The following is a 12,736-nucleotide window of genomic DNA, read 5'->3' as shown; positions in this document are numbered from 1 at the left end:
CCAGGATGTATCTGAGGTTGAGCTATGTGGTCTGTTTGATCTGTTGGCCTCTTTAATTGCTAATGGTAACGTTGACATCCCATAAACATTAGTTCCTGGAAAGTGTAATGGGAAATCAGAGCTAACTTGTCTAGACAAGTGCTGACTGTGATAGTAATTTCATTGATCAGAATCCATTAAATGATCTGGTATTCACTTAGATGGTCCCAGGTGCTGATGAGACTGAAGTTTTACCACTTAGTATAAAAGCAGTATTACTAGATTTATTGGGCTCATATCCATTGTCTACTACTTGGTGGATAGAGCCACTTGTTTTCATTACCAGCTGCAGTTCTATTTATGTTATAGTGCATATCAAAAGTTGCAATGAGATTATATTTTGTCACCTTTAGATCTGGCAGTGTTAAACATCTTAAGTGTTAAACCTTTGTTTTTCTACATGGAGTACTCAGGTAGTGTCAATAGTTCCTCCCAGCTTTGTGCAGTAGTTGAAAGTGACAACTCTACTCACATGCAGTAGTCAGGGGGCAACTTCAGGAAAAATGTTTACAAAAGCTGTGATGAGAGATCTGAATTTACCCCGTTAATTGTTTTGCTGACTGCACTAAGAGCATACACTCATGCAGCTATGAAAACAGCTATCAGCATCAAATGCTGGGCTGGGGAGAACCTACTTTGTACAAGAGCTTACTGCCCCATCAGTTAATTACAGAAGTGACTGTGCACACATGGCTAGCAGCATCCAGCTGTATGTATGTATATACCTTAGTCTGAGGGATCCAAGACTCATTTTTTTCTGAGAAGAAACACGGTTGTCAGGTTCTTTGGCCTTTGGGCCAAGTTTGTCTGATGTATTGATGCCTTAGGATTTGGCTTTTGTATTTTCAGACCCTGTACTGGTTTAGTGTGTAACTATAAAACTTCACATGGCCTGTTAGCTACTGTTAGACATAACAAACCCTCTCTGGGCCTGGACCCAAGGACACCTTGTTGTCCCAGGCCCCAAAATACGTAAATTAAGCCTCTGGGGAGGGGGAACAAACTTGGGGTAATTACATCATTACCTGAAATTGTAATTGGAGAATTAGCCCTGATATGCAAATGGACCAAACTTACAAAAGTGTGAAAAACCTGTGACCCGACATTCATCTTGGGTGTAGCCCCTCAGAGGCTTTTTGACTCCTGAGGTGTTCCTATTGAAGGCCCTCAATAAACACCTGCTTTTATTCTCTTAACCTTGTCTAGCCTCTGTTTTCAGGTAGCCACTCTTAGGCATCAGTATAAGCTTGGATAAATTATTCAGTGTATTTATGTTCTGCATGCAATTAAATAAACCATACTAAACCAATTTATGATTTAAGAGCACTCTCCCAGGCTTTCTACAGGTGGTTGTTAGATTTGCTGCTTGGTTTTTGAAGTTTTTATTGTCTTGGATTTTGCCTTTGATTCAGTGAAGTGTATATTTTTTTTCCCAAAGGTATCCAAGAGTTATGGGTTCCTCTGGCTATGTTAGCTGCACTTTTGGTTTCTTTGAAGCTTTTAAATTAATTCACTGGAGTCTTACAGAGTTACATGTGCGAAGTGAAGATTTTCTTTTTAACATCAAAAAGTTGTTTATGTAGATATTCTTACGTATTCACAGGATCAAGTAGCTGTCTTTTTTTTTTTTTGAAAGCTGATTATCAAAGGAGTCTAACCTAGCATATAAGCAAAAAAATTGTGTTACATGTTGTTTTGAAGATACTAGAAGTTAGGTATGAAGAAGGTCTGTTAGCAGGAATATGAGACCATTTTTTTGTCCATAAACAAATATTTTGTAATTAAACTTCAAAAAAGCAGAGGAATCTGGGTGAGGTGAAAGGAAGTGTCTTAAGGTAACATATTTGCTTCTATCACTAATTGGAGCCTCATAATCCAGAATGTTGCTGTGAAACAGAAGAACAATAAATATGTAAAGTGTTCCCTGAACAATAGTCAGTTTTCAGTAATACTCTAGAAAAAAAAATGCATTATTTTGAAAACACACATTTCAGATAACTGAGTTATGTTTTTCTGGATTCATAGATTGGGTTTTGTTTTCAACAAATATTATAAGAAAATTAGCATTGTTCTTGTGTTTAGGATTCTTTGTTCCTTTAGAGGCTTTAGTACTTCATTAAATAAATTGAACAAATAGAAAAAATTTAGAAGAATTGAAAATTCTCAAGAGAACTCTATAAAAGAGGGCATGAGTACATGTGATAAATAACCAAGCATATTACATAGCAAGTTAGAAGAGAATGTGGCTCACTTATTCTCACTTACTAAAAAAATATAGAACAAAGGTTAAGTAGGGGCCTGCAAAGCCATCAAAATGTGGGAGCTCAGATAGCCTTGTACAATTCTTCTTCTTGCAGATGGATGCAGTTTTTCGTTTGGTAACTGTAGATAAGTAAATAGATTTGGATTTTCTGTAAAATACTGCTAGACTGACATGAGTGTAGTTCTGTAAAATAACCCAGGAGGAGGCAGAGAAGAAATTATTTGGGGGGAAAAAAGGTCAAGAAACCTCAGAGCTAAAAAATCCAAGTGTTGTATTTAAATATGTACTAGCTTGTGTTGAGAGTCGGTTACTGAGTTTGCAAGAACAGAACTCTGAATCATGAAGTAGCATCCCCTATTTATGCGGTGCTAGTACAGAAAATCTGTATGGTTCCTGGTTGATATTAGCTTAAGATGTAGAAATAACATTTTTTCCTTGTGTTGTTCAGTTCTGTGTTCCCTAATTCAGTGCTTTTTCATCCATTTCCATTTATGCAATCATACATTAGAGTTCCCATCTGCGGGTTCATGGTCATCTGTTAGTGCTGCAGCTGTGAAAATAATGTCATACAGGAGTTTAGGATTGTGGGTACTGCGGTTGGTAGCTGCTTCTGTTGTGACAGCCAAAAAGCCAGACAGGTGTTATAAGTCCACTGAACATTGCTAGGAATCTCTAAGACTTCTGTTTTCAGCTATGTTGTGTTTGCAGTCCATTTTTGTGTGCCCTTTCATTTACTCTGTATTTTTGAAATATACAACTTCAGTTTTGAGCCTAATGAAGGTTGTTACCACCTCATGATGACTTCTTTTATTGGAAATATGCTTCACTTTCCCAGTGCTCAGTGCTTTACCAGGTGGAGTTCATGTAATGTTTGTTATTATCTGATGTTAACTCTGGAGTCCTCAATGTCTCTTTTTCCTTATCTTTTAGAGTGAAGACTGGAACGGCTGGAGGGAGGCGCGTAGCTGCAGGTATGAACCAACTGCAGTTTGTATCCCTCAGTTGGGTATTGGAGTTCCTTTCAAAAGTTTAGAGAGAAGTTGTTTTTACATTCAGTGATGAAAGCAGTCATTTTCCACTGCAGTGAGCAGTGCTCCCTGAACCTTAAACTCTGCAGTTTCCTGCCTTTGTACTGCCAAAGTGGGTTGGGAATGATAACAGTTCAGGACTATGAGTACTGAGTCAATAGGCATCTTTAAGTCCATCTGTAATTTAATAATTTTAGAAACATAACTGCAAAGTAGAAATGCATGTCTTTATAGCAACTTCTTGACCAGAACAAATCTGAAGTGTTCTGTAGTACATGAAACCCTAAAGGTGAGTATTAGTGGAACAACTCCTTCTGGGCTGAGACAGATTTGATTATGTGCAGCAGAACTGGAACATAGTCCAGTATGAAAATGCATGGAGTCAAATATGAGGATCTTTTGGTGCAGTTTTCTTAGTGTTAGAAGTCCAGTAAGTTTCATGTGACAGCTGAGACAATTCCCCCTTCCTTTCTTACACAGTTTCCAGCTGAGAGTTTAGTGCTGTGTCCTTTGATTATGTTTGGTTCTCATGGTAGTTTGCATTATAGGTGGAGTCAGCTTGACAACCCAGTAAAAAGCTCTTCTGTGATATAGTTATTTCTCTGGTTTAGGAAGTTGGAATGATTTACTGTGTGGTCAGAGGAGTACAAAAGAATATATAAGACTGTTCGTACTGTGTACCTCAAGAGTTTCGGTTCACTTCAGAGACAATTGACCTGTAACTGCTGTGTTAAGTAACACTCTCAGTATCACCACAACCCAAGTTTGGTGATTTTTGCCCTTCCAGTGAATCACCTCTCCTATGGCAGAAATATTTAAGGTGTGCTTTGGTCTGTAGCCAACCAGAGAGAGTTGAGGTTTTTTATTGTCTTGAGGAAAGAGTTGTTTTCTGCTATGGACAGACATTTGCTACGGTTTTCATAAATACATTGGGAAGGATTTAGTTATGTCTATATTAGAAAGAAAAACAAATTTGTCTTTGAAGTGCAGGATATCCTGTCTCTCCATATGTTACTCATCAGAGTAGAAAGATCTAAAGTTGGTTTAAGAAATCCAGGAACACCGTCATTTTCAATTGATTTTTTAGAGATTTGGTGTTTGACCTCTCTGTTTGGAAGTACCGGTTTGAGGGCATTTGTCTCCAGGCATTGTGTGGGTTGCAAAACACTCAACTTCTTTTCTAAATGACTGGTGCTCTGTACTTTGCTCTTCCTGCTCCTTTGCTGTCCATTAGGACCATACAGAAGAATGGCAAGAGAGGATACTGGTCATTATGTTGGTGGCTTTTTTCTGAAGAATTTGCATCTTTTGAGACAGACTAAACTGATTAGGCCTAGTTTTTTAAACTCATGGGATTCTCTAATTGCAAAACACAGGTCCAGAATCAATAAATATATTGGGATTACTTAGATAACAAAATAATCAGATTATTTAAATAAAATAATCACCAAGTTTCTGGTTGATGAAAATAAGTCACTTTTATTCAGTGCAAGATCTGTGGTTTCTCATCTTAAGAGCAAAATGAAGTTGAATTCATCTGCCTAAATGTGAGTAAAAAGGGTGAGGATGGAGTCTTTTCTTGAATATCTAATAATGGTACATAAAATTGTTTGTATACATCCCTGTATGAAATGCTCTTATAATGATTAACTCTGTAGAGATATATCAGAATAAAACTGATGGCATTCTGGCTTCTGGTCTGGTACAGAGAATAAAACTGAGGAGGAGTCAGCTTTGCTTTGAGATGAGTCAATCCTACCTCAATTGACTCTTGTCATACACACATTTACCATGCTGAAACATGTCTGTGTTGAAATAAAATTTCTGCAGATAGGAGCCCCTTCCAAAATGGAAGTCTTTGGCATGGAGATAAAAATGGGCATTAAAAGATTGTAGATTGTCAAATGATAGTCATGGAATCTTGAAGGTTGGAAAAGACTCTTAAGATCACAGAGTTCAACCACTAAGCTAACACTGCCAAGTCTGTCACTAAACCTGTCCCTAAGCATCTACACATTTTTCAAGTACCTCCAGGGGTGGTGATTTTAACACTTCTCTGGGCAGCCTGTTCCAATGCCTGACAACCCTTTCAGTGAAGAAATTCTTCCTAATATCCAATCTAAACTTCTTCTGGTGTGACTTGAGGCCATTTTGTCTGGTCTTGTTACTTGGGATGAAAGACTGACCCACACCTTACTACAACCTCCTTTTAGGTAGTTGTAAAGAGAATAAGGTCTCCCTTCAGCCTCCTTTTCTCCAGGCTAAACAACCCCAGCTCATTCAAGTTTTCCCCATAAGACTTGTGCTCCAGAGCCTTCACCAGCTCTGTTGCCCTTCTCTGGACAGGCTCCAGCACCTCAGTGTCCTTCTCATAGTAAGGGGCCCAAAACTGGACACAGCACTTGAGGTGTGGCCTCACCAGTGCTGAGTACAGGGGCCAGTCACTGCCCTGGCCCTGCTAACCGCACTATTTTTGATACAGGCCAGGATGCCATTGGCCTTCTTGGCCACCTGGGCACTGCTGGCTCATGTTCATCTGATGTTGACCAACCTTCCTAGCTCGTACTCTGCTGTGCAGTTTTCCGACCTCCTTCCCCCAGCCTGTACTGCTACATGGGGTTGTTGTGACCCAAGTGCAGGACCTGCCCCTGGGCCTTGCTGAGGCACAGTTGGCCTCAGTCCATCGATCCAGCCTGTCCCAATCCCTCTGCAGAGCCTTCCTGCCCTCCTGCAGATCAACACTCCCACCCAACTTGGTGTTGCCTGCACACTTGCTGAGGATGCACTTGATCCCCTCATTCAAATCATTGATAAAGAGATTAAACAGGACTGGCCCTGATACTGAGCTCTGGCGATCACCACTGGTGACCAGCCATCAGCTGGATGTAACTCCAGTCACTACCACTCTCTGGACCAAGCCATCCAGCCAGATTTTACCCAGCAAAGAATACACCCATTCACATCATGGGAAGTCACTTTGTCCAGGAAGACACTGTGGGAAACAGTGTCAAAGGCTTTATTGGAGTTCAGGTAGACAACATCAAAAGCCTTTCCACTGAGTGGGTCACCTGGACATAGGAGATCGGGTTGGTCAAGCAGGACCTGCCTTTCAGAAACCCGGGCTGGCTGGGCCTGGTTGTTCTCTGCATGTTGCGTGATGGCATTCAGGATCATCTGCTCCATGACCTTCCCCATCCCAGAGGTCAGGCTCAAAAGCCTGTGGTTCCCCAGATCCTCCTTTCAACGCTTCATGCAGACACTGTAACATTGGCTTACTTCCAGTCAACTGGGACCTGCCTGGTTAAGCAGGACTGCTGGTAAATGATGGAAAGTTGTTGCGATAATGAGCAATGCTGAGTCCCCAGGCAGGTGCAAAGGAGAGCCCTTTATTGGAGAAACCTGGCCTTTTTAAGCAGTTAGCCAGTTACCTGTTTACATAGTTTTAAAGCACAACAAACATAATTCAACCACCCACCATACACCATGATGGTCATGCAGCATGTTTTTCTACCCTTAATTCAGCTGTGTCTCTTTCCCACAGTCCTTTTCTACTTAGCTGAAGTAACAGGCCTGAGCCATGTGACAGAAAGTGACTTGGCAAGCTTTTTCATCAGCCCTCTCAGTACCCATGGGTGGATGCCATTAGGCGCCATGGACTTACACAAGTCTCTAATCCTTTTTTCCTAGATTATAGGGGTTTCATTCTGCTCCCCATCTCTTCTTTCATCTCAGGGGGCTGGGTACCCTGCAAACAACTGAACTTGTCAAAGACTAAGACATAAAAGGCATTAAGTACCTCTGCCTTTTCCTCATCCTTTTTCATTATATTTCCCTCTGCATCCAGTAAAAGATGGAGATTTTCCTTAGCCCTCCTTTTGTTTCTAATGCATTTCAAAAAACATTTCTCACTGTCTTTTATGGCAGTAGCCAAATAAGTTCTAGTTGGGCTTTGGCCCTTCTAATTTTCTACCTGCATAACCTCATGACATCCTTGTAGTCCTTCCAAGTTGCCTGCCCCTCATTCCAAAGATGATACACTCTTTCCTTCCCCTACTGAGTTCCAACCAAAGCTCTCTGTTCAGCCAGCCTGGTCTTCTTCCTCACTGGCTCATCTTTCAGCACATAGGCCTGACCTGAGTCTTTAGGATTTCCTTCTTAAAGCACGTCCAGCCTTCCTGGACTCCTTTGCCCCTCAGGACTGCCTCCCAAGGGACTCCATCAACCAGTCTCTGAAACAAGCCAAAGTCTCCCTCCAGAAGTCCAAGCAGTTCTGCTGGCATTCCGTCCTTACTTCTCCAAGAATCAAAACCTATCATTCTGTGATTGTGATGCCCAAGACGGCTTCCAGCATCACCCACCAATCCTTCCCTGTTTGCAAACAGCAGGTCCAGTGGGATGCCTTCCCTACTGGCTCCCTCACTGTCTGTGTCAGGAAGCTGCCATCCACACACTCCGAGAACTGTTTCCTCTCTGCTGTGTTGTATTTCCAGCAAACATCTGGTAAGCTGAAGTCCTCCACAAGAACAAAGGCTGGTGATACTGAGACTTCTCCCGGCTGTGTGCATTGGTGTAGATGCACTTCAGTTGGGCTGTCAATCCTGCTGTCTTTTCAGGGACAGCTGTAATTCCTGCATTAAACTTGGAAGGCATTTTGGCTCTTCTGCTGTAAGAAGTTAATTCTTCCTCAATACTTCTAAAACCATTTATAGTTTAGGAAAGTAGATGTAAAGTTATTTGATGATAGAATTATTTGTTTGTGTGAAGGAACAGGGTCAGAGTAGTATTCTTCATTCTTTCTGGGCTTTGCTCTTCCTGAAGTTGAAACCTACTACAGTATCTAATGGTTATTTAGACCTTATTAAAGAGTAAATGTTTAAATCAACATGGCTGTATTTTCTTAGTTGAGTAGAAAAACTGAGATACATCTATCATATTGATTCACTTTTGATTCTAGAGGCTTAGAAAGTTTAGGTACTTTTTCAGAAATAAACTCTCTGGCACTTAGATTGTGGTCCTGAGTAGCTTAAAAGCTAGTGAAGTTTTTCAGATGGCTGCTTATCCAAAATAGGCAGCAGGAGTCACAGCTTTGATTAGGAGACAAAATAACAACTTCCTCAATCAATCACATTTCTTCTGTACCAGGAGTGATGCTGGAACTTCCCTTGTTGCTTCTGTTTTTACCTCGCAATGTATGTGGTAAGTTGAATTGTTTGTCTTTTCAGGGATACCACATCCCATTTCCATCTCCACTTTCCTCATGGACAGTGCTGGAGCTATACCTGTGTATCCTCATGCCAAGGGGAAATGATGCCTTATTGTGCTCTAAGTTGGTGCTCGACATAAAAATTATTATTGCAGCGATTATTGTTTGAACTGCGTAGTGTGCTCTCCTGGAGAGCCCCTGTCTAGGCTACATTTGAACTTTCTTCAGGTGACATGCAACAAAAAGCTTTCCTTTGGATAAAATGAAATGAGAGAAATAGTGTATTTTTGTAGTATGATATTAACTGGTTCTTGTTTGTATCTGCTACTATTTGTAGAAACAATTTGAGGTTAAAGGATTCCTCAAAATGGCTTGTGTGACTATTCTGATAGCTGCAAAGGACACTGAAACTTGAGACTTGTTGCTTTTAGTCCAAAAGGTCTCTTGAAACTTAGAAGAAGAAAAAAAAAGACTATCAGAAAAAATTTTAAGCCGGTCTAACTGCTATTCTAAGACATTTCATTACGGAGAGTAATAATTTGTAGTTTGTTCCTTTGAGTTAAGATAACATATTACATATCTTCAGTAAAAAAAAATAACTGGCCAGTTCTTATTTTAAGGTTTTACTTTACATGTGCACAAGATGTGTTGCTTCCCATAAACTTAGAGGCATTTTTTATTCACTGAGGTTCTCCTCCTGCAGGTTAATATAACAATCTTTGTACATGGTATTGTCCTGGAATTGTATAGGTGGTTCTGTTGTTCCCCCTGGGTCCAATATGGAACCACACAGCATTCTCTGTGCGAATCTGCTTGCTTTGCCTGCTGTAATGCTTTATGGCACGTTTGGCTTGGGGACAAGCAGACTGCTGAGAGCTTTCCAAGAACGAGTGGATTTCCAGGTCCTTACTAGAGGAATAACTTCTGGCTCTGTTTCAGTGCCAGAAAACTGTCCTAAAACATGTAGATGAGTCCTTAAAAATCTGGTGAATATTGTAGAGATTGCAAAATGGCTTTTTCTACTGTACCTTTTTGACTAAGTACAGAGCTGCAGATTCAGGTAATACAGGAAAGGACCGGAAAATACAGGGATATCTGAAATGAGATTTATAGGTACTGTGTTTGTATTTACAAACTAAAAAAGTTGAAACATATTTTAAGTTTTCTGTTCCATAGAATTGCTTGCAGCACAAAAAGATGGCCAGAAGTTTACCTTCAGCTATTTCTATATTTAAAAAAAAAAAAAAAAGTCATTTCTGTAAGCTCAGAGACAACATTTAGGGGAGAGAAAAAGGCCAAAGACACTCTTAAGTGGGATCTGTACCTTGCCTTCAGGGCAAGATTGCTTGCAAGCATTATATTCTTATTCTCTTGTACTAAAGGTTTAAGTGTTGTAGTGCAAGTGTGATTTTCCCCTGTATTTTTGTGCGTCTCAGGGTCTGAATTCAGTCAATAAACAAAAAAAAAAGGGTGCAAGGGGAAAACTCAAACCTTGCTGCTGCCTTAAATGTTCCATCCTGTCCGCTGTTCTTCCACAGGGTAGAAATGTGTGTCCTCTCTTCTTACACTCATTTCCTGCTTTGTCTCCTGTGTCATACAGCTGCCTTCATTTCCTCTTACTATTGTTGTGACCAAGCCACTTTTCCTACTTTCTCAAGAAGTTTTTTCTGTCTGCAGTGCCAAAGTGTCTACAGGTCTTTCCGACCTCTCTTAGGTACTTAAGGTCTCCATAGATTTTTGTCTCTTGCAAAGTGCAAGCACTGTTATGTTCTAGCATTGTGATTATAAAAACTGAAAATGCTTTTCAAAATCGAACTACTGGAATGTTTGCATATGTTAAAAAAAATACAATTTTAAACCAAAATTTTCTTTAACGTAACTTCCGGTAGAGTTTAAGCAGTACCTGAAATAGGCATTTCATGTCATTTACAAAAAAAACCCAAAACAAAACAAACCAGAACCTAGAGGTAAGGATAAAGAGCTTTAATTTTTTTAATTGTTTCTGTTATTGTTGTCTTTAATATACTGGAACGAGGGGAAGAAGCCTGTACATGTCTGCTTTGAAAGCAATTGCCCTGGGATACAACAATTCTTTTTCCTGGTATCAAATATTAATTGTAAAATGTCTTGCAAAGAGGGTTAAGCATGTGATTTGCCAAAATTAATTTTTCTAGGGAACCTGCATAAGGCTTGTTGTCTGTTCTACGGGTACAGGGGCTCTAACGGGTTGTCCTGCATTAATTGCTTCAAATTCATCATTTGGTCTTTTAGCAGTTTGTTTGCTTTTTTATGCTTCATGTCTGGTACCTTTAATACAGTGTCTTCTCAGCCAGACCTTTGTTGTCTTCTTTGCATCACAATAAGTTTTCCTGTGTCATGTGCTTTAGTCTTAAATTCACAACTATGATTTTTGTCTCCCTCTGCATTCCCGTAGTCTGAAAAAGACAGGGAAATCTGCAAAACAAAATTTATCAGGGAAGGACAGAAGTGTAACGTAAATTTCAGATCACTATTCTGAAGGTAACAATTAAGAACTTTAATTACAAAATTAAGGCTAGCAAAAGAAAATATCTTACAATATAAGAGAAAGAAAACAATCCAGGTACCTCTTCTTATATTTCTATGAAGATTAATGTAAGCATGTAATATATCATTGGGGAACAGGTATAAGAAGGAGACAAACACCAAAGAAAAGATGGAATTTCTAGGAAACTGTCTTAATTTGAAGATTTTACTTACATACAGACATATTTTTTCCTTATTTCATTGTGCTAATGAAGTAGTCTACTGTCCTAGTGCTGCACAAGTACTCTCCTTGAAAACAGAAGTGAGTACATACTGTGTGCCTTTGGAAAAATCCACATAAACTAACTGAATTGTCTGTCACTGTTCATAGCACTATAGCAGACGGAGGTATTTGAAATTCTTTGGAGGTTTTTTGTGTAAAAAAAATAATTAAATAGATACAGGTTCTGGAAAGAATAGTTGTGATATACCTCGAGGTAATGCTTTGAAGGCTATCAGCTTCCTAACTCCCCACTGACAGTAGGGTAATGAGAGATTTTATGGTCACAGATAGGTGTTTTAGGTCACTGTCAGGAGGTAGTCTCATGGCCAGTCTATTCCATTTTTCTCTCTTTGGTAATGCCTGTGCGAGCCTTTGTAGCATCATCACTGAAGCAGCAGACACAGCTGCAGCGGGTCAAGCACTGAGTTAGGAACCTCATGCTGCTGTGTTAGCTGACAGCTGTGCACTAAGAAAGTAAAACTCAGGGTAGCATCGTGCAGCTGTTCTGCCCTAGAGAAGCAGATCATTGTCTGCAGAGCTGTGGCTTGCTCACATCGCAGAATTCCAATACCCGCAGCCTGGTCAGAATATTCACAGGACAGTCCTGAGTCCCCTCTCAAGCAAGCAAATGAAGAGGCAATGTATCAGAAAATGAGAGAAAAATTGAGTAAGTGTGTAGGCCACTGCCTTAAACTTTGTGAACTTCATTCATGTGCTAGAAGAGGGTCTTAAGACTGATAATTTTCAAAGTTCTCGTTAGATGTGCTGTCAATAGCAGTTACTGGCAGAGCAGGACCTAGTTTGCAGTTTGGGGTGGGGGTTTTTTTTGACTTCTTGGATTTGAACAGATGTTGTAACCTGTTTCCTGGTAGATAAGCTCTCATATTGCAGTGCTACTGTCTGCCATTTGGTGTAAGTTATCCTCAGGAGTGAGCCAGATATTGAGCATATCACAGATTGAATTTGTTCTTCAGTTGTGTGGTGGCATATTGAAAGCAATTGCAAGGCATTTTAAAAAGAAGGGAAAATGTATATAGTGGTTGCTATCTGTGCATGTAGTGACTGGACAAGCAGGAATGGCTTCAAACTGAGAGTAGGTTTAGATCAGATGTTAGGAAGGAATTCTTTACTATGAGGGTGGTGAGGCATTGGAACAGGTTGCCAAGAGAATTTGTGGATGCCTCATCCCTGGAAGTGTTCAAGGCCAGGTTGGATGAGGCTCTGAGCAACCTGGTCTTGTCGAAGGTGTCCCTGCCCATGACAGAGGGGGTTGGAACTAAGTGATCGTTAACATTCATTCCAACCCATTCTGTGATCCTGTAAGTCTGTGATTCCTTCTTGAAAACATTTGAATCCACTGTTCATACTCAAATAAATTTGTCAGACCAGTAAATGTATCAAGGCATTAAGTTACT

The 12,736-nt window shown here is 40.1% G+C and overlaps 1 protein-coding gene across 16 annotated transcripts in view; it reads left to right on the top strand.

Moving 5' to 3' along the window:
* Window positions 1–12,736, top strand: part of CELF1 (CUGBP Elav-like family member 1) — a 64,289-nt gene that overhangs the window by 13,825 nt on the left and 37,728 nt on the right. For 7 of the 16 annotated variants that reach the window (XM_039553352.1, XM_039553360.1, XM_039553359.1 and 4 more), the window contains exon 1: window positions 8,506–8,526. In XM_039553352.1, coding sequence (XP_039409286.1) covers window positions 8,522–8,526 — 5 coding nt within the window. In that variant the 5' untranslated portion in view covers window positions 8,506–8,521. Of the gene's footprint in view, window positions 1–3,232; window positions 3,274–8,472; window positions 8,527–12,736 lie in introns of those variants that run through there. The other 9 variants (XM_039553362.1, XM_039553363.1, XM_019283064.3 and 6 more) reach the window with 3 other exon arrangements.

Source organism: Corvus cornix, chromosome 5 (genome assembly GCF_000738735.6).
Source record: "Corvus cornix cornix isolate S_Up_H32 chromosome 5, ASM73873v5, whole genome shotgun sequence".
Classification (NCBI taxonomy): Eukaryota; Metazoa; Chordata; class Aves; order Passeriformes; family Corvidae; genus Corvus; species Corvus cornix.
The sequence above is the reverse complement of the archived record's forward strand: the minus strand, read 5'-3'. Positions and strand labels throughout refer to the sequence as shown.